General features: G+C 38.5%; 1 protein-coding gene across 3 annotated transcripts in view; it reads right to left on the bottom strand.

Annotated features, from left to right (window-relative positions):
- VWA3A (von Willebrand factor A domain containing 3A) overlaps positions 1 to 23,670 on the bottom strand; it is a 2,208,650-nt gene that overhangs the window by 507,800 nt on the left and 1,677,180 nt on the right. For all 3 annotated transcript variants that reach the window (XM_044089639.1, XM_044089638.1, XM_044089640.1), the window contains one exon: positions 14,800 to 14,897. In XM_044089639.1, coding sequence (XP_043945574.1) covers positions 14,800 to 14,897 — 98 coding nt within the window. The remainder of the gene's footprint in view (positions 1 to 14,799; positions 14,898 to 23,670) is intronic.

Here is a 23,670-nt window from a genome sequence, read left to right on the forward strand (position 1 = left end):
TAGTATTTTATTCAAAAAAAACCCCAAAATATAAGTACAATATCAACTAGGGCTTTCCCACTTGACGAATTTCCTCAAGAACTTGCACTGTTTTTTCTAAGCTAAATAGTTTTACAAAATGAGAAGTTAAGAAATTCTGGCAAATGGTAATCCTAGATGGCATCTTTTACAAGATTCAATCCAAATAGGGAACATATCAAAAGACCTTTTCAGTGGCTATTCAAGAGAGATAATTTAATGGCATGGAGCATCCTGGTAAGGGGAATGAAACTAAAAAAAAGAATAACACAATTATACACTTCTAAATGCAAGCACTGCCCATGTGGCTACAGTATGAGAAAGCACTGAATAAATAGTTTTGACATTAGTTTATGTCAAGGCCTGTTAGGACTTTTTCTGAAAGTTAGTAAAAAAATAATTCACTAAATATATGGAAGTGGTTTTCTACACTGGAGAAGGAAATATAGATTAGACAGCAACAGACAAACATTAGATTTAGAATAGCAACGTGTGAAATCATGTGCTGTAGCATGAATAACATCAGCTTTTGGTAGGTACAGCATGTGTGAGCTGCCATTGAATTGAAGCATTATATCCTAGCTGGAAGAGTTCTATTTTTCTTTTAAATTGCATATAGATATGTGTGCATTAGAAACAGAAAGGAGATGTGCTATTAAATGCAGTATTTGAAAAAAATAACATAAATTCTAAAAGGAATGATAAATTGTTAATGAAGAGAAGTTTTACCTACCAACTACAAGTGTGTTTATATATGCTGCCAGATGGATTATTATGTGCAAAAGAAATGAAAATATTACTTTACCAGTGATATTAATATTTACTTGTTTAAATGGGTACATTGTCAACATTAACAGTGAATGTAAATGGGTTTACCAGAACAGATGAAAGGTAATGACTTACATTATTAAGTGTTGAGTGCAAATAACAATGTTACAGAGGCACACTTGGACATAAAATGAGAATGTGAACATGATGAGGCAAAGGTTTCAAGGTTGCAATTTTGCAGAATATCAGGGAAAAGTAAGAGGAGAGTAACTACTGCTATAGTTTAAAAAAAAGATAGTAACATCAGATTTTTGGCAAGGAAGAGGGTTTGCTTTGGCATGCGTTTCTATTCCCCTATGACACAGATAATCAATCTGAGAAGAATTTGGGGTAAATAGTAAGATTTCAACAAGGTATTTTAATTGTGGTAATTAATTTGTAATTGTGAGGATGTATTAGTAAACCCAGAAGAAAGTTTACAATTGGAGAATGTAGTTTTAAAGAAATATATGAAATTATTTGGTACAGAGGATATTATTTTTGGTGCAGGAGCACAAAAGCAGTTTACATATTCCTCCGATATACAACAGCTAAGTCAGGTTGGGCAGAATTTTCTTAGACATGGCTTGTATTCACAAGTACTCAATGTTCGACTCTTGACTGGTGTTTTAAAATCAGAAAAGAAGCCATAAAGTCATTTTAATTTATTGTTTGTGTGTGTCTGCACTTAGATTGATCCTTAATCAAATTAAATAACAAAGCTAATGTGGAAGGCCTCTAGATGACAAAGTTTGCTGATGGCTGCAAGCTGTGGGCAATCACTGAATCCCCCAACAATGAAGATATCTTTCTGGGTGGTCTAGATCAGACAAATGATTGGTGCCAGAATCATGACATAAAGCTAAATGCAAAAAATGCATTACCATACCCTATGGAAAGTCAAATATCCCTGCAAATTACAATATCACACCCCTGTACTTTCACTACCATGCGTCCACAGTGATGAGGAAGTCCTTCTATGTGGCACAACTTATAAGTAAAGGTACAGCATCCAGATATAAGGAAATTATAGTCCCACTGTACTTAGCCCTCAATTAGACTAATAATCGAGTACAATACACCATTTGGCATGTATTTGTCTAGGAAATTACAGCAGCTGGAGTGACATCAGATGTTTCTCATAAAGAAAATACAGGGTGTAAACATGTTCTATGCGAATAGACTAAAGCCCTGTCCCTTCATTCTGTCTCCTACTGACTATTAAGGGGTTACCTATGCCTGACCTACAAGACACTCACAAATCCAGCCCTGATGAAGCTGCTACTCATCCACAAGTCAAACTGCACAAGGGTTACCCAATCCATGGATCTAAACTTAGTCAGCAACTCACACAAAGCACTCAGGATTGACAAAAATGTGTCTCAGAGATCTCTCCCTCTTTGAAGAAGACCTGCAAAATCTATACAACCTTAGAAATCCAGGTCTAAGGCTCAAATAACCTGCACCAAGTGCAAATAAACACATTCTGAGTTGCAGTACACCCTGGGCCAGACAACTAGACATTTATCCATGCTTTAATAATGCATCCCCCTGATTCATTCTTGTTGAAACTAGGGACCAGCACTTCTTCACAACTTGTGCAGCCAGCAGTGGAGATTGGTATCCTGAGATAGTCTAAGAATTGTCTCATTTTGTCTGATGATCATCTATTACTCATACAGCATAACACAGCATGTGAGAGATGTACATATATAATGTCCTTGGAGGCAAAACTATCACACACAGTAAACTCAGACCCAAAATAGTCAGTAGTATATCACACCTCACCAAGGCCACCACAATATGCATAAGCCATCATATGCTGAGGTTCTAAAAATTAATTTGCCTAAACCTCAAAGACCTCAGAAATGCAACTCAGGCACAAAGCACACTCAGCAAGTTAAGCCAACCTCCTCACATAGCAAAAGGAGTCCCATCTTATAAGTGACTCCATTGTAAGACAAAGCCTCTTACTAGGCTGTGCGAGGAAAGAGTGATGGTCAGTTGCTTGTCTGGTGTCAGGATCTGTCAGATCATACAAGCATGCACTGTCCCTGGACAACAAGTACTAGTAAGACTTTGTCATAGTACATGTGGGTGTCAATGTACCTCCCTGGACTATATGAGGTAAGATATGATGGAGCTCTCAGACTATGTGTCCCAGGCATGTGTGAACCTAGCACTGAGCAGCATTCTACCTTCTCTATGGATGATGCAATATCAGGTAAAAAGTAATTGACTTCAATAATTGTCTTAGATTTTGGTGTCATTTCAAGGGGGTACAATATTCGTTAGCTTGGGAGGATATGATCAACAGACCATGTTGCTTCTCCAGGGATGGCTTGTATTTGTCCCTTCCAGTCCGTCGTGCCTCTTTTAGGCAATGCCAAAATGATAAACCTACCAACATAATGAAGTAAGCAAAGGAAAATATGAAGGTGTCACTGATCAATGCCCAAACAAGAAACTCTACTGCCTATATGCTCTTCTCACCCTGGAGGAAAAAAGATGTTTGTGCAGTGACTTAAACATGGTTTTAAACAGTGGAGAGTTGTAGAGGGCTATACTGCCTTCCTCAAGTTTAGACCAGCTGCTGTGCAGCAGGGGAAAAAGATGGAAGTGTTTCAGTCTTCATCCAGAAAAGACTCCTATCAAAGCTGGTACAGCAGAATGATGCAGAAGAGCTTCTTCATGTCCAAATAACCACCAGAAAGGTCCCATATCATATATATTAACTAGAAGCAGAACTTCCTCTATGACCCAAGAAAGCCACAACACCTACCTACAAGAAATGGAATCACTCAATATTAAACTCAGTATCATTCTCCTAGGTGATCTAAACTATTCAACTATAGACTGGGAAACATACACCACCATTAGTGCAGATGCACACATATTCTTGGACTATGTTAATACAAATGCCCTGGAACAATTAGTCAGAGTACCCACTAGGGGAAGTGACATCTTGGATCTTGTCCTTACTAATATTGGGGCATCTTACATCATCCCTTGTGAATCTTCATCACTTGTTAGATCTGACCACAAAGCCATATTTTTCAAATTAAAACTGAAACCAGACCCCTTCCACCCTATGTCTCTTTATTTCTCTAAGACAAACTACCTACTCTTGAGTGATACATTGGCAAGTTTCAAATCCCCACCAAGCCAGTTAATGCTGTTAAACATGTGGAAAAATACACTACCACACTATACCAGCATGGAAACAGCTGCACAGAGGTAGTTGTACCCTCTGGAAACAAACACGGGGCAAATTTCAGAAACAAACCCCTATTGTGGTACCATAATATCAACAAGCTTCACAATAAAAGGAAGAGAATTTTGACTAAAAGTCAGAAGAGCAATTCCCAGATAGATAGAGTCCTCTGAAATAAACAAACAACCCAGGAGTTTAATAAAATCCACCAAAGCCAAGTTTGAGGCTAAAACAGTCACCAAAGCCAAAGACAGTCACAAGGCATGTTTTAGTTATGTTTGCAGTCTTGGAAGCACAACACAGCAATGTGCTGAGCTGACTGTGAACAATGTTACCTACAATGATGCTGAAGATACAGCGAACTTACTTTCTGATAAATTCAGCTCTAACTTTACCATGCTTTCCCCTCCACTTATTGCGCAAGACATACCTGTAACCGACTTGTTCCAGCTATCACACAAGACCAATCCTAAAAGTGCTGTCAAAAGCTAAAAATATTGCATTGATGGGTCCTGACACTATCCCTGGTTGCATATTAAAATAGCATGAAGCATGGTTTAGCCAGTGCCCCTAACAACACTGTTCAACCTCAGCCTCCATACAGATTTTGTATCAAGTGAATGGAAAATAGCTACAGTCACTCCCTGGCATAAGGGAAGACCTTCCACAGATCCATAAATCAGCCATGGAAAGACTCAAAATAAAACTAGTTAATAAGGACACAGAGAACCTGCAAACAATGGATCCATCTCAGTTTGGATTTGAAATGGTCAGGTCATGCTTACTCAACCTGGTGGACTTTTTGGAAAAGATCACCAAAGCAATGGATGAAGGTAAAATGGTACACACTACATACCTCAACCTGGCCAAAGCTTTTAACAAAATTCACCCACTCTGGCATAGTAGAAAAGCTAAATAAACCTGGGAGTAAACCTCTATATCACCCACTGGATTGCCAACTGGCTCACAGATAGGACATGGGAGATGAAAATAGGGAAGCTACCTCCACAAAGATACCACACAGCAGTGGTCCCGAGCTGGGAGCTCTTCTGTTTGGCATCTATGTCTCTGAAGTAAAAGCCAGTACCAAAGGGCTCTTGCTGATTAAGCTTGTAGATGACTGCAAACTAGGAGCAGTCAGTGAATCTCCAAATGACTTCTTGCAAGAATGTTTGCCCCAAACAAATAACTGGTGCCAGAATCATGGAATGAAACTGAATATAAAAAAATGCATTATTCTATTCTAAGGGAAGTCATCTGCCCCAGGGAACTAGCACATTAACAATATGCCCCTAAGAGTTGACCCGGTTGTTCAGGATTTAGGAATTTACGTGGACAGTTACCTACAACCAACATGAGTCCACTGTCATAAGAAAGTCCTATATTACACAGCTTATAAACAAAGGGATTATGTCTAGATCTAAAGATGTCAATGTCTTGCTTTACTCAGCCATCATTAGGTGAATGATTGAGTATAATACACCCTTCGGTATGTATCTGTCCAGACATGTACAACCCTGTAATGTCCAAAGAGATACCTTACGAAAAGGATACAAGGCCTAAACAATACATCCTACATGGACAGACTCAAAGCCCTGTTGCTGCACTTAGTATCTTACAGTCTGCTAAGAGGTGACATGTGTCTGGAATACTAGCCATCCTCCAACCAATTACTGATGGATTTCATGCACATCAGCAAGTCAAATGGCATCAGGAATACTCAGTATGGGGATCTAAACTTTTCTGCAACATCAACAAAACTGTGTGTAGGGACACTTATATGTTGCAGAGAATACCACTGCCCATCCATGAAAACCAAAGCTCATTCCTGTCCATATTCAAGTGGAACTTAGATCTATGGATGGGTAGTACAAAATTTACCCTAAGACTTCCCCCTGTATTATTAATGGACAGAGGCAGCTCCCAAATGCTTTACCCCACTCATGGGTCCCCTCAAATTATCTATGCTATGATCCCAGTTATTCTCATTAGGGGTAATATATAATTATCGACCATGGGATAGGTAAAGTCACTCTAACACCAAAAGGGATAGGTTAATTCATGCACCAAAAGGAAACTGGCTAGGCTTAAAATGGCCCTCAAGGGTAGCTAGTCTAGTACTTTTCTATGAATTTATGAACCTATCTATATATCACAGGAGCATATTCGTCTGATTTCAAATGTTGAGGCTCATCCAATAACTGCATCTGACCTTGCTTCTATGAAGATTAGGTTCTATATGCAAGGTAATAAAGCAAAGAGGAAACACTGGTGCTTTCCTACATATTTATTGAAATGAGAAGAATTTAAGAACTGGGTAAAAATTAAAATTCAAGAGCTACTAGGGCAGATAGAAACTGGTCCCAAAGGAGTAGTTTGCACTTGGGACAAAAATATGAAATAAAAGAAATAAGTATTTAGAGGGGTTGGCAAAAGAAATATCACTTCAGAAAAAAAAATCTTTCAGAGCAGGAGAAGGATCAGCTGTAGAGTACTAGGGAAAATAAGTAAGCATTTAAGTAATACATGAGTTGAGAAAAAAATATGCGATTAAGCAGCTATTTTTTGGCAATAATCCCAGACTGTAAAAATGTTAGCAGAGTGAGTAAGGCAACAGAAAGTAAAAGGAGCAGTGGCAAAACTTGGAAATGCCATGACAAGAAGAATAATTAGCAAATCCAATGAGATAATGGAAATATTTCAGAAATGTCATGAACATTTATAAAAGACTGAGGAATGGAGATAACGTACTCTTCATAGGTTCAGCCTTTTTAAGCCTGGTCATACTTCTCAAATGTATCTGACAGGTACATGTAAGCTTGGGCATGGGTGGTCAAGCATTTACAGGCTGACTCTGTCTACTAGACATTGGAGATTTACCCATCCACTGGTCCAAGTTATGCTTGAATTGGGTTCTCTGTTCCAGAGAAGGGGCAGTCTCTGAGGCATATATCTGTTCCTCCAACATGTCCTATTTATATTGCAGATGAGGTATAGGTCCTTAGATCAGGAAATTCTGATGTTGTTTGATTGTAGAGGTCCATTATAGTGGGATTAGAGGATGTTTTGCAGGCCAGGCATAGACTGCCTATCAACAATCTGTAGGAGACTGAGCACAGAGAAAAGGATTTGAGGTGGCCCACAAAGGATATGCTGTTTAGGCCATGTATTCTTTTTGTGAGGAACCTCTGTTTATGCTACATTTGTTGCATATGCCTAGTCAGGTACATACTAAAGGGGGTACTGTACTCAAAGAACAGTCTAACAAGGGCTTGCCACAGTGGAACAATAGCATCCTTGGACCTAGTTGCTGTACCTTTGTTTATAAGTTGCACAATACAGAATGATCTCCTCACTGCTGTAGATATATTATGATCAAAGGGCAAGTTACAGTCTACAGGAGTTCCCAATTTCCTGACCACTGGGTCTACTCTTAGGGGTGTATCATCAATATGGTAGTTTCCAGGGATAGCTACCTTCCCAAAAGCTTACTAAGCATTTCTTGGCATTGAGGTTTAGACCATGGCTCTGGCACCTGTTATTAGTCTGTTTCCGGTCTTCTTGCAGGGTATTGTATCTCTGCGGGGATTCTATGACTGCGAATAGTTTACAATTGTCTGTAAACATGGTCAGCCAGAGGCCCTTGATGGTGACTTTGACTTCAAAGAAGTAGATCTGAAAAAGCAGCAGCCCCAGCACCGAACCTTGAAAGACTCTACTAGTGACTGACCTGTTTATGGAGGTAGACTCCCCCTGTCCTAAATTCTTGGGTTTTATCTGTGAGCCAGCTGGCTATCCAGTTGGTGACACTCGAGTTTACATTTAATTTTGTGAGTTTGTCTACAATGCCCAAGTGAGGTATTATGTCATATGCTTTGGCCAGGTCAAGGTATGCAGTATGCACCATTTGCCCTCGTCCATTGCTTTGGTGACTTTCTTAAAGAAGTCCACCAGGCTAAGTAGGCATGACCTGCCAGTGACAAAAAACAAACTGGGTGGAATCCAGTGTCTGAAGGTTTCCTATGTCATTATTTATCACTTCCATGATAATTCTTTCCATGGTTTTACATGTAAGACAAGTTACATGTATGGATCTGTAGTTACCTAGGTCAGTAGATGGCCACCCCTTGTACAGAGGGATGACTGGTACAAACCTCCATTCCCTTGGCACAAAGCCTGTCTGAAGGCTGTAGTTATATAGTGATTCTAGTGGTCCAGATAGGTCACGTTTTATCCCATCAAGGAGGTACCCTGGGATATTACTGATCCAGTGTTCTTAACCTTGGAGAGTGCCTTGAGAATCTGTTCCATAATGATAATTGGGAAGTTATGGCTAAGGGTTACTGCACTTCTTAATTTTTTCATGGTTTTCTTCCTTCTGTTTTAAAACCTACTGATGTTGGGATTCCACCAGGGTGGTTTGTTTTTTGAGTTTGCCTGTGCTTACTCCAGATAGATATAGCTGTCTCTATGCAGATCTTAATATGATTGCACAGGGTTTCAGTGAGCAGTTCCTCATAGGCAGAAGTGCAGCTGGCTTAACAGTGCCCTTGCCAGTACCACAAAATAGCTCCCTTCAGCTCTTCAAGTAAACAGCAAAAAAAAAAAAAAACTGTAGGATGTTAACTGTCTGGCTTCCTGCACATGGCACCCAATCCACAAACAATTACTTACACTATACACTACAGAGTTCAGGTTTCAGTAAAAAAAAAAAAAATATATATATATATATATATATATAAATATATATATATATATATATATTTATATATATATATATATATATATTTATATATATTTATATATATATATATATATATATATATATATATATTTTTTTTTTTTAACTTTTAAATTGTAGTAAGTGGTGATAAAACCTTATCCACTCAAATGCAGCATTTTAGGCAATGGAAAAATGACAAACCTTCTAACATAGCAAAAAAACTCAAAGTATCCTTAAGGTATTACTGCTCAGTGCTAAGAGCCTCAACAAGAAACTCCACACCCTACAAGCTCTCCTTATTCTGGAGAATACAGACATTTGTGCTATTAAGGATACTTTGTTTAAAGGTACTGAAAGCGGTCCAGCAGTGCAAGGCTACAATGCCTTTCACACATTTGGACCAACAGCACCACAGACAGGGAGTAAAGATGGAAGTGTCTTGATCTACATCAGTAGCAAATATACCTGCAGGTCAGTTAAACAGGATGATGCCCTGGAATTCATTCACGTGCAATTCACCATATATAAAGTCCCTTACCATATCCTAGTGAGCTGTAGGTCAACAACATTGCTCCAAGAATCTCATAACTCATACCTAGACCTACAGGAGACACTCACCATCTAATCAAATACCTATTCATGGAGGACTAACTACTTCTCTATAGAATGGGAAACGTACACTGTCTCAGACTCATAGACACAATGTTTCCTGAACTATATTAACAGAAATACCCTGGACCAGAAAGTGTGCACTCCAGCCAGAGGTTCAAACATACTGGAATTAGCATCATGGACATCACCAACATGGGAAAGCTCTGGACACCTACCTGTGTCATGTCTTCACTGGTGAGGTCGGCTCACAAAGCTTTCTCCTTCTACATAAAATTCAGTTTGGAAAACCCAACTAAAACTGTAATAGTGTGGAACTATTCTAAAGCAAATTGCATCCTACTAAGAGACAGTTTGTCAAAATTCAGTGCCCCCACAAACTCAGAGATCATAGCAACCTATACAGAATTGCTTACAGAAACCCTATACAAATATGTAAACGGCTGCATAGAAGCTACTGTACCTACCAGAATTAAGCACATAACAAACACTAAAAACAAACCACACTGGTGGAACCCTAACCTTAAGAGGGTATATAAGCATCTCTGTGCAGTGAGCAGCCACACTCAAGCACTTATAATTTATAACAAACAGAAAAAAGCTGAACTCTAACTCCTGTCGCCTCTGGCTAATAAACTACACGTTGAGCCCTTCTTGTGTGCTTCCGAACTCAGAGTGACAAGGCAAACACCTTCTGCCACAAGGTGGCTAATCAGGTTTTCCTAATGTAAAATACAGCAAAAAGGAACCCTCATGCAATTCAACAACAAAAAATCAACTTTGTTCCTGGCTAGATTGCTTTCTGTAAGGCAATTTAAATTCCAACAGTTCAGAAAAAAAAAAAAGAGTGATTTTTATGGCAAAATTACAATTAAATGATTTAAAGATGGCAGGCAAACATTAGCCTGGATAGCTCTGGATATAGCAGAAACACTTTCAAATCATAGGTAAGGACACCAAGCTTTGCTGAGCTCTGTGGAAATGGAAGCGACCAATTTCTATTTTAATCAGGATATATATTAGCTAAGAGAAGAATGAAAATGTTACCAAATTGACATACATAGTGTGGTTTTAGGGAAGGGAGACAGACATCTGACAACTTTAATAGAACAATGATGAGAAGGAGTTAGAACATAAAAAAACACCATTATTGTTGGTAATCTTGGATGCAGAGAAAGTATTAATTTGTGTCTTTTGGATTTTTTGTGAGGATCAATAACAGCATTTGCATTCCCACTAAAATAATATTAATTAATAAGGAGACTGTAATATAATATAATTTATTTTTTTATTTGCATTGGTTTAATGCAAGAGTCCAGTTGGGTTATATAAGAACCATTTTCAGCAAAGATCTAAGAAGAAAAGCTCCAAGGCAACTTTAAATAGCAATAACATGCAATTTAGTATACAGAAGATATACAAATGCAGAACATACTTTATACTGCAATAATATAGTAGTTAGGACAGTACATACATAATTAAACTGGTACATCCATTTCTATACTAGAATAGCTTTAATAGATAAGTATATACAGTGGGGACAGTTAGAATACAATAAGCAGATCTAAGAACTGAGCACTGTACAAATATACCTAAATGGGAAATGCTTAGGTATAGAAAATCTTAGGAATAGAAGATGTAGTAACAAAAAGAAAGTATGTCAAACACATGAGAGATCACAGGCAAGAATAACATTTGGAGGGATACTAGCAGGCTAACTGAGTTTGAGTAGTGAAACTAGACAAGGCTACCCATATTCTCCTCCATTACTCACCTTTTATGTAGGGCCTTTAGCAAACAAAATAACAGACCCACAAATTAAGGGAAACAACTATTATGGTAGTCAAGAGAATATAACCTTATTCACAGAAGATATACTATATCTGACAGACTGAGAACTGGATACCCCAGTGCTGTGGAATATTTAGAAAGGGTTTCAATCATTTTCAGGTTGTAAAATAAGCAAATATAAAATGGGGGCAATAGTGGTAAACTTTTTGCCTACTAATAAGTTAGTTCAATTACATCTATATTTATGTGGACATGACAAAATAAAATATTTGGGGATATTGGTTGAAAAGACTGTCATGGCAGCTATAGATGTATCAGGAAACTAAGTAGAAGATAAATAGAAAAATACATGACTGGAAGATTACGATCATGTACTTGGATAGCAAAATAAAGGTAGTGAAAATGTTTCTAGTTCCTTTTGTTATATATGTATGCCAAGCATATTTTACCAGCCAGATGAGAAGTTATGGTTCACAATTAATAAGGAATTGAAATAATTTAATTTGGGAGGACAAGAGTTACATAATTCTCTGTACAGATCAAAGGGGATTAGGATTAGAAAGGGTATTGTAAGGCCACACCATTGAAGTTTGTGTGTGTGTGTGTGTGTGTGAAATTGTGAATGGGAGCCTTAGGTTTAAAAAAATAAAAAATTAACTTACCTTATTGCAGGGGGCTAGGTCCCCTGTACCCTAGCAGTTTAAATGTAAATGTTCCGTGACTGCACTTTAGCGGAGGAATGGAAAATCTTCCGTTTTGTGCTTACGCGTATAGCGCGGAATGGGAGATTTCCCTTTCCTTCACTATAGTGCGATCTCAGAGTAGGTATATTTAAGTAGGGGGTGTGGGGGGGCAAAGCCCCCCACACTGGGGGTGCAGGGGGGAGAAGCTCCCCTGTGAAAACATTTGAAAGGTGTTAATTTTTTTTGTCCCTTCCATATGTTCGAGTTTCTCTAAATTCGAGATTCTGGTTTCGAGTTTATGACTTTCGAGTTTAAAGAAATTTGATGATATGAAGGGGAACCATATACATATATATATATATATATATATATATATATATATATATATATATATATATATGTATATATATATATATAAAATGCAAGCTAAGGGATACAGATCTAACTGGAAAAAGATGATGATAGTACAAGAGGAAAGTACGCAGGATAAAGAGAGATTAGTATTTTGGATGCAAGGCATTAAGGAAAATAATAATAACCAGGCAGAATATTACAACTATAAAGTGACAGACAATTTTATAAGGACTAAAGCAGTGTGGGACTGGGGCAAGGAAATTCCTCCTATAGAGATATATGGTAGTAAGGGCACACAAATTAAGCAGGAGGTGGTTGTAAGTAACTGGAGGAAGTTAACTAAAGGAACTGGGACAGATAAAGTGTGAGTTTCTGTGTGTGTGTGTGTGTGTGTGTGTGTGTGTGTGTGTGTGTGTGTGTGTGTGTGTGTGTGTGTGCGTGTGTGTGTTTTGGGGGGAGTAGCAGCATGGGACAAAGCCAATGAAGTATTGGATGTGATGGTTAAGGATTTATAGCAAGTATGGACAAATGAAGCAAGAAAGATGAATAATAAATGAGTGAAAGAACAGCCTTAGTTGAGTCTTTAGTGGAGCTATGAACAGACCGTGTCATCAAAAAAGGGTAATAAAGCAAGGCATATAAGATTTTGCATGATAACTATAAGAATCAACCATAGCAGCATAGAAAGGACTGAGAAAAAGTGAATAGAAAAAAAAGCAGATTGTGAAAGAACAATGGAAGAAGATTGATAGGACACCCAAGTTTGCAACGAAGTCCAGATAGTTCAGGATATTTGTGTTGAATTATTTGTACAGGTATTTTTATACACAATGTAAACTTTAGAGGATCTTCCACCATGTGGAGAAAGGTATTAAAGATGTGAAGGGAAAGAGAGGGAAAAGTGGGAACAAAAATTTTGGGAATACACAGAGCTGACTGATTTTAATTTTTTCATATAGAATGGTTTGATACAAAGGTTGGAGGAACAAACTGACTAGTAACAAGGGAGATAATGTCTTTTAGTTGGTATTCAGGTTTAAACACAGTAAGTCATAGTAAGGCCTTATTAAGTTTAATGCTGCTGTCAGCCAAAAAAAGCAGTAACAAGTAAATGGAAATCAAAGACTAAACTAAACATAGATGATGTGCTGAATATTGCAAAAGGTATTAAAGAAACTGAGGTTGTACATTATAGGAGGGAGGAAGTAAAGTGCATAACAGTTAATGTCATATTTGAGATCTGTGTTGGTAAGACCCAGCACCACAAATTCTGGGCTGATTGGGGAATAATATACTTTCTACATATTTTTCATGAGGAGTAACAAATGCATTCAAAGGATGACTAATGTGCAAATGTCTAACACATTGTTCAACCAAAAAAAGTTGTTTACCTTCAGTTACTACTGTCAACAATTCTTTGTTAAATTTGGGTACAGAATTAATGTCTAAGCAATAATACTGTAGACGGTTATTCACGGTGGGAGAGCACATTTTTATAGTCAATTCTCTTCATTATTAATCATTTCATCTTTTGTTCACCTTGCATATAACAAGCCTGCCCTCACAAAAGTAAATTTTTGTACAGCCCACCATTCCAATATGGATAATTGTAATGCCTAGGTAAATACAAAACTTCAGAAAAGGCACTTCCAATAATATTGGTACTTATCTCCTCAAATACCTTAACTGTTATGCCATTGTAATATGGTAAGAACACACTCAGACTGCATGCCTGCCATGGCCAGCTGTATGCAGACTGGACAAGCACAACTTTCTTTCACTAAAATGCTTACATTTTACATTCTTTTATGTCAGTAGTATCATCCAAACTAATGAACAGTGAATATGAATATTAAGATATAATCATCTAGTAAAAACAGTAAAATATAACTAACACAGTTATTCTGTGTTAAACTTATTAATTATATGAAAAGCATGAAAATGATAAAAGAAAATCTTTAATTGATAAAAACATCTGTGCAATTATCAGACAAGAGCAGCAAATGTAAAATGCAAACATCTATGCAACTATCAAACAAGAGCAGCAGATATGAAATGCAAAAAAAAAGGATTGTATTTTACAAATACAATCTGCACCAGCCAGCCAGAACAATTTAAAGAAAGCATGTTACCTGGAATTTGTTAGCTGTATCTGAACCCACTTGAGATGACAAGTGATGACAGATCTAGGTACAGTCATTTTTTTTTTTAGTTCATCACTGCAAAGAATTGTATCATTTTTCAGGACTGCTACAGCTGACTGAAGAGAAAATGGATTAGGAGGAAGTTTTCTAAATGTATCCATACTGAACCATTGTGTAACTGAAAGCACTCTCACAAATACATGTGACCTCCCCTGAGGTGACTGCACTTCAGATTTGGCTGTATTTAGCTGGAGAGATGTGACTGGATTGCTTGTACATTGGACAGGAGTTTACACTTAATTTGGTTTTCTAGACCAATGATTTAGTGAATAGCATGAATTTATATCCTGTTTGTCTAAGTTCCCTTTTATATAGTACAGTAGACCTTTATTAAAAAAAGTTAAAGAAAGTTGTTTGGAACAATTAGTACAATAACCATAGACGTATTTCTCATACCTCTTTTGTTGAACATATTTCTTCATCTTTTGGTAATGCAGCAAAGGGAATAGATATTCTTACACTCTTCTTGCTTGGATATGTTTTGTATACCATTCCTAGACATTTCAAAAGAATGCATAAGGCACCTACTAAAAACATTCCAAACAATAACCAAAGCAGTACATGAATACCGATAGCAATACTAAAAGAAAAACGACAAGACATCCCCATTTTTTTCATTTGAATCACGAGTTACAGCTTTAATCTTTACAGAATTCATATCAGTGGTCTTGAACTCATTACTTGTGTGTTAGTAATGGCTACCAACACATTTAAAGTTGATAGTTCTTATAAGCATGGCTGAGGTTTGAATGCTGAAAATGAAATTTTCTGAATGCAGACAAAAATAGCCCGAAACAGCATTCAGTGAAAAACAAACATTTGCAAACTCATTTTTTTATTTGTGAAATTGTTTCCATGTGGGGAGGCAAACCCTCTATGCCCTCTTTGCAGGCAGAGATCCCAGCATCTACATCTTAATTATAAACATGTGCAGAGTCACCAAATCTTGAAGAAAAGTGTAACTTCTGGAGATGTGGCAATTTTTCTAAATGCTGTTTTTGTCAGCTGCCTTCAAGAAAATGATGTCTGGCATATTGCATTTTGGTGACATACAACTACCCATTTATATGTCCTTCTGTCGAGAGACCACCTGGAGTTCATAGTCATTCAAAATGTGTTTCTTCCTTTAACAGATGGCAGAGTAACTTGAAGATGAATTTTATATTTATATTATTAGTCGGACATTTACATATCAGAAATTGCTGTAATTTATAACATTGCAATTTCCTCTCAAGAGTTCATACTTCCACAGAGTAAATAAAGTAAAACTATACTGGCATATTTCATATGATTGTGCAGCCAACAATAGTATAAAAAGACCTAAAGCTGTCAAAAATTTGCATTCTTTCAGTCTGTTCTAGTATAATTAAGCAATAACCCACATCTGGGTATGGGTAATGCTAGATTTACCCATGGTTGGTGTGGTTTGGTCACAAGGGTGAAGCCCAAGTCAACAAACAAAGACAACCGCGGGTAAATCTACCATCACCCACACCCAGACTTTGGTTATTGCTATTATACAATGACATTATTTAAGAAAAAAAAACTTACTTTTCTTAAATAATGCCTTTGTATAATACCTGCATGGTGCCCTTCTGCATTTTTCTGCTATCCTGGGGCTTTTTCTGATGTACTGCGCATACGTATGCTTACGCAGTACATCAGAGCTGTGTAGAGGAAGCAATGGAGAAAGGAAGATCGCTGTTGCTTTTTTAAAGCTCTCTTGCTATGTTAAACGAGTTTAACATAGCGAGATTTCTTTAAAAAAAAAGCAATGGAGGAAAGGAAGATCTCCATTCCCTTTTTTAAAGCTATCTCGCTATGTTAAACGAGTTTAACATAGCGAGATATCTTTAAAAAAAGCAATGGAGATCTTCCTTTCTCCATTGCTACCTAACACAAACAAAAAAAATCAAGACTTATACTAATGGAAAAGTCCGAGCGACTGGACCTTTTTCCATTAGTATATGTCGGATTTACAAAGGGCACACTGGCTGGGCTGGCCAATCAGCATGCACATTTTGGAATACTATTCGGCAGTCATTGTATAATGTATTTGTGAGAACACTTTATGTTGAAGACATAGTCATAATTAGGTCTGGACTGTTTCCCAACAGTATTAATGCTGCACTACAGTCTGACCTAGCCCTCATCCCTAATTGGTTTGTGAGTAAAGTATTCGCTCTTACACTTGAAAGGGCAAAAACTATGCTGATTGACATAACCCAGAAAAGAAGCCTAGCATCACCACAGTGGCTTATCTTACAGATCTATTTTCATACAGTGCAATCTTTTAAGTATTTAAGTATTTAAGTGTGATCTCTGTTCCATTCCTGTCCTTTTCCCTTTGTAAACTCTGTTCAAACTAAGAAATAAGCTATGGTTAAAGCAAGATAGACAGCCATCAAATTATTAACATGTGAGACATTTGAAAAAGGTGTGCTTCTACTTATCTTGGAACAAACATGATCTCCTTTATTTTCTCTAGGTGACATGAATAGAATTATGAAGAATCGAGGAAAACTATAGCTGGGTATACTTTCAGGTTCTTGAAATGATTGTGTATATAATAAAGCCTTACAAACATAGCCTTTGATGGGTAGGGAGTTATAAATACGAAGCTTTATCAGTTGCTCCCATAAGATCTTGGACAGATTCAAAAAGAGAAGTTGTTTGTAAGTGTTATGGTTCCTCTGATTTCATGAGTTTAGAAAGTCTCTATTTTAGTAAGGAAGCATGCACCTCAACCATAAAAAATCTCATAAACTTAATAGGTTGTCCAAAAGAGTCATTTCCTGAAAATAATTTGGGTATAAAGGTTGCTGGTCATTACAGATGGTATCCAAACCCATGTGTGAAAAGTAAAAACCTAACAACTGTGCTAGAATATAAACAACAAATGAAAAAAAAAAGAAAGAAAGAAATTTTACCCCACTGCATGTCAAGCCAAACATAATTTATTCAAATAAAACATTTAGGACACATAGAAATTAATCTGCCTTGTTAAAAATACCTAACAGCCCCCTGGGTCAGGAATGGTTTCAGTGAGAGGGAAACTACTTTAATGATTAGGAGCTTAGTTAGAACTGTATTGTACTGATCTGCTTACTGACTGGATTATTGTTGGTTCCTTAAAGCTAAATATCACTGTCCCTGGAATTTAGTGTGACCATTGAGGCTTAACTGTTGTGGTGGGAGCACCTCTACTAAACAAAAAACAAAGCTTATTTATCCAGTGCTGCTCATCATTTGACAATGACACCAGACATTTTGAGAGATTTTGCAAGCATCTGAAGACATACTTGGCAAGATAAACAAAATTAAGTATGATTTTGCACTTGCTTTAATTGTTTTCATTATACTGTGGAGGATTTCTGTGGTATTTATTGTTTTTTGCACTTCTTTAAAGTTTAAAACTTGCATTTTCTGAGTGCTGTAAGGGTTGCTGTTTTGCATTTATATACATTGTATCCAGTGATTTTTAGCTAGTATTTGTGGTTCCTTAACACTTGGGCATCAAACCAGTCATTTTAAATTAAGAGGGAAAAAGTCTTCACTCTTGTGAAAGAAGAGGGCTGAATCCACCTATCTGAGCTGGGAATTGCTAGTAGGAAGCTCATTGTGTGCTTACCTGATTGGCCTTAGAGCATAGTTAGTGTAAAACTTTCTATTTTTTGATCATATATAAACCTGGCATTTGCATGAAATTGCTCTTCACTTAGCGGTGGTTAGTGGTGCCTTGTATATATGCAATTATCAGAAGTTGAAATTTCCCTATAAAACTACCTCAGAACTTTAACTAAATCCCGCTCTACTCAAAGGGCAGCTAGTTTGCATGATGAGCAGCATAAACACGTTTAGTTAGGACTATTTAGGTGTACATTAAATTATTACAGCACCTAGGACTGTTGCTGCTCAAAGAGCATCTGGTTTGGATGGCGAGCAGCTTTGCTGGAAAGGTTAGCTGTAGATTACACCAAAGTAAGCACCCATCCCTTGTTTGGTTATAAACACCCTCCACTCCTATCCCTTGTAAACTACACATTAGTACCTGCAACCATAGACAGACATTTTCCTGCTATCTCTGCATCTAGCGTGGTGGACATGTGCATCCTGAAGCAATAGAGTAACTGCCTTTTGTAAACAGACAACCACTTGATTCTCGGATAGACAAATACAGTATGTGAGTGATGTTGCTACACACTGACACTGGTTGCCAGACTCTCATGTATAGACACAAAAAGCAACAAATACACACAGCAGTCATAGCACCCACAAAGGACCAGGCACAAAGACCCACATATGTGGAGATGCTCACATGTAACTTACCCAAATCTGAAACGCATCTCAGGTGCAATCATCAGAAACTCTGCATACACACAAACAAGACAATTTCCATCACAGCATATAAAACCAATCTTATTGCGTCTCAGCTACCAAGCATATAAGGCAAAAATGCTCAACAACCCAACATTTTGGTCATAGGAGACGCCATCATGAGACACTGATGTCCCTCTACCAAGCTGGATACAGAAAAGGTTACAGTTAATTGCCTGTCAAGGACCAGGATCCACCAGATCATGCAAGCATTCAGGTCACTTACCCCGAAGTACCAGTATGACTCTGTCATAGTCCATGTGGGCATGAATTACCTGAGATGTACCTCCCTGGACTATATGAAGACAGACATGATTGAGCTTGCAGAATATGTGCCACAAGCAAGTATAAGCCTAGCACTGAGCAGCATTCTACCATCACAAGGATGATGCCACAATACCAACAGAAAATGACAGACTTTAACAATTGGCTTAGCTACTGGTATCCTTCTAAAGGGGTCCAATACTTATCAGCCTGGGAGGACATGGTTGACAGGCCATGCTGCTTTGCCAGAGATGGCCTTCACCTGCCACCACTAGACTTTTGGATATTGGCCAAAACATTATACGTCCCTCTAGTGCCTTTTTTAGGTATTGCCAAACAGACAACCCTTTCAATACAGCAAATGCTACTCAAGACAAGCTAAAGGAGTCACTGCTCAGTGCTAGGAGTCTTAACAAGAAACTGCACTCCCTACTAGTATTCCTCATCTTGGAAAATGCTAATGTCTGTGCAGTTACTGAAACATTGTTAAAATTCACAGAAAGCAATCCATTTGGGCATGGCTGTAAAGCCTTTCATATGTTCCAACCACCCACTGAAAATGAAAGAGCAAAAGGTGGAGGTGTATTTATCTATATAAAGGATGAGCACACTTCAAAGATGGTCAAACAATATGACATGCTTGAGCTACTCCATGTGCAACTAACCATGGGAAAAATCCATTACTATATTCTTGCTAGCTACAGGTCTCCCACCATAAATCAGGAAACCCATACATCATACCTGAAGTTACTAGAATCACTCACCATCCAGCCTAATGCCATTCTCATGGGTCATTTTAACTATGCCTCCAATAAATGGGAGCCATACATGGCCATGAACATGCAGGCCCAATGATTTCTTGACTTTGTAAACTAAAAATGCTCTGGAGCAGCTATGTCTGCTCCCCTACTAGGGTACAAGTATCTTAGATCTGGTACTCACAAATATAGGGGAGTGCTGCACCCCCCCACCGTGTGATGTTTTCAGTGATAAGATCAGATCAAAAAGTGGTCTCCCTTGAAATAAAGGAAAAACAGATCTCCCCACCTAACTACAAAACCTTTAAGAACTTTTATAAGGAAAACTACCTCCTATTAAGTGATGGCATAGCTAGTTTCCAAGCTCCTCAAATCCAGAGAACACAGAAACCTTTGCAGAGGTGTGCACAAAAGCCCTGTCTGACCACATAAACACCTGCATAGAAATGACAGCACAGGACCAAAATAAGCCCAAGTCAAACCACAAAAACAAGACACCTGGTGGATCCCTGGTATTAACAGGTTGCATAATAAAAGAAAGTTCTGTCAAGAAGTAAGAGGGAACATGGACAAGAGAACAAAAAGTCCCTCATTAGTCTAAACAAGTGAATCATGGAACTAGTCAAAACTCTGAAAGCAGACTGAGACAAAAATAGCTTCCAAAAGCTAAGGATAACCATAAGGCATCTTTTCAGTTATGTCCACAATCTTAAGGGCAACACTCAACAATATGTGGAATTACTTGTGGACAGCATCATCTATACTCAGCCAGAAGGTGAATTCAGCTCAAATGTCACCTTCACATCACCCCAGTTCTTCCCCAAAAATATCCTCCGCTATTCCCCCACCAATTATCGCTAAATAGGTTCATAGGCTCATAGGTGTTTACTAGGCTAACAACCACAAGGACCTTTTTAAGCCAAGTCATGCATCCCATATCTCTGATGAGTTCTGATACCCTTGATAAGTGTAAGCATGGGCCTGGGAGATGAACCATTTACAGGTTACCTGTTTGCATCAGAGACATAGGTGCCAAACCAGGGATGAATTTCTGGTTTCCAATCCAATTGTCCAAGTTGCACTTGAATTGGTATAGGGGAGGAACTCTGCTTCATATGGATGGGGAGCCTATTCCATAGATGGGGTAGTCACTGGTATACATACCTATCTCTCCAGCAGGTCCAATTTACATCACAGGCAAGGTTTAAGTCTTTATAACAAGTAATTTTGGTACTGTTTGTTTTGTGGTTATGCAGGAGGTCCATCAGAGTGGGGTCTGGCAATGTCCTGTATGCTAGGCATAGATCTCCCCTCAAAAGTCTGTAGGAGACAGAATGCATGGATAGGGCCTTGAGGCGGTCAGCATAGGACATATTACTTATGCCCTGTATTCTTTTAGACAGGAACATCTGTGGATGTTCCAGTTGTTGGATATGCCTGGTTACGTACATACCATAGGGGGCATTATACTCGATGATAGGTCTGATGAATGCTGAGTAAAGCGGAACAATGACTTCCTTTGACCTAGATGCCATACATTTGCTTATAAGTTGTGCAACATGTGTGTCCCTAAGTCCCTGACTACTGGGTCAGCTCTAAGGGGTGTGTTGCCAATATGATAGTTACCAGGGATGGATGACTTCCCAAAGGATACTATTATGCATTTCTTGGCAATTTAGTTTTAGTCCATGATTCTGACACAGTTGTTTGTGTCAGCCTCTCCTGGAGAACATTTGTGTCAGTATGAGATTCAATGACAGCTCCTAATTTGCAATCTGCAAATTTAGAAAGTCAGAGACCACTGACATTGGCCTTGACTTCTGAGAAGTAAATGCCAAAAAGGAGTGGCCCAAGGACTGATCCCTGAGGGACTCCACTTGTGATTGGCCTCTTTGTAGAGGTGGACTCCCCAATTCTAACTTCCTGGGTCCTGTCTGTGAGCCAGTTGGCTATCCACTGGGTGACATATAGGTTTGTACCTAACCTCTTGAGTTTGTCAACAATGTCCTAGTGGGGTATTGTGTCAAATGCCTTGGCCAGGTCAAGGTAGGCAGTGGGAATGATTTTACCCTCATCCATTGTTTGGTGACCTTCTCAAAGAAGTCCACCAGGCTGAATAGGCATGATCTGCCCTTGACGAAACCAAACTGGGTCGGGTCCATTGTCTGGAGGTTTACTATATCTCTATTAATCATCTCCATGATAATTCTTTCCATGGCTTTACATATAAGACTAGTGAGACTTATGGATCTGTAGTTTCCAAGGTCTGTAGATGGCCCACCTTTGTGCAGAGGGATGACTGTTGCCTTTCTCCGTTCATGAGGCATGAAGCCTGTTTGGAGGCTGCAGTTAAACAGTAATTCCAGAGGCCCTGATAGGTCATATTTCATGCTATTTAGAGGCATCCTGGGATATTGTCTGGGCCTAGTGATGCAGTGTTCCTGGTCTTAGACAGAGCATTAAGGACCCACTCCTTAGTGATAGTAGGGGGAGTTATATTTGATGATATTTCCTGAGGGAAGGTTGAGAGAGACAGAGGAGCAAAGTTGGAGCTGAATTTATCAGCCAGGAGGTTTGCTATATCTTCTGGCTCAGTATAGGTGGCTCCATTTACAATGAGCTCTGCACACAATTGTGTATTGCCTTTGAGGTTGCGGACATAGCTAAAGAATGCTTAATGGTTGTCCTTGGCCTGGGAGGGCAAACTTACCTCAAATTTGGCTTTGGTAGACTTTATTTGTCCTCTGAGTTGTTTGTTTAGTTTAATGAGAGTACTTTTATCCTGCTGGATGCTGCACCTCCTAATTTTTGCCATGATTTTCTTCCTCCTATTATACATCCGACTGATTTTGTGATTCCACTATGGTGGCTTGTTTTTTGAGTTAGTGCTGTACTTCTACCTGGAGGGTACAACTGCCTCTATACAGCTATTAACATGCTTGTACAGGGTTTCTGTGAACAGTTCTGCATAGGCAGAAGTGTTCTCAGGGTTTATAGGGGTTTGAAATTTTGCCAGTTTCTCACTTAATAGCAGGAGGTTAAGCCTTAGAATTGTTCCTGAATATTCACGATTTAGCTAGGGGTCCAGGTTTTAGTTTTACTTCAAAGGAGACCATTTTGTGGTCTAACCTTATCAGGGAAGGCATTACAGCAGGGGGTGTGCAGCACTCTCCCATATTAGTGAGGATCAGATCCAGTATGGTTGCACCCCTGGTTGGTGCATTGACTATCTAGTCCAGGGAGTTTGTGTTTACAAAATCCAGGAATCTGTGTGCCCATATGTTTGATGTAATATAGGATTCTCAGTTAATAGTGGGGTAATTAAAGTCAACCATGATTATGGTATTGGATTGGATGGTTAATGTTTCTAATAAGTTACATGGTATGGGTTTCCTGGGTCATAGACGGGGGATCTATAGCTTGCAAGGAAGTGGTATTGGATTTTACCTATGGTGATTTGAACATGGAACAGCTCAAGTGCATTGCCCTGTTTGACCAGCCTTGAAGTATATTTATTTTTGATGTAAATAGAGACACCTCCACCTTTAGTCCCTGCCTGTGAAGTAGCTGGTCTAAATGTGTGGAAGGCATTATAACCCTGCACTGTTGGAGTGCTGTTCACAGCTTTAAACACATCTCTGAGACTACACAGACATCAGCATTCTCTAGGGTAATGAGAGCTTCCAGGGAGTGGAGTTTTTTGTTTAGGCTCCTAGCACTGAGCAGTAATACCCTTCTTGGTTTTGATTTGCTATGTCGGAAGTACTTTCAGTTTGGCATTGCCTAAAAAAGGCACTATGGGGAAGACAATGTTTTATCTAATATTCTAAAGCCTAGCGGGGAGAGGTGCAGACCATCCCTGGCACAG

The sequence above is a fragment of the Protopterus annectens genome, chromosome 12.part0 (assembly GCF_019279795.1).
Source record: "Protopterus annectens isolate FY-2018-M chromosome 12.part0, PAN1.0, whole genome shotgun sequence".
NCBI classification, from domain to species: domain Eukaryota; kingdom Metazoa; phylum Chordata; order Ceratodontiformes; family Protopteridae; genus Protopterus; species Protopterus annectens.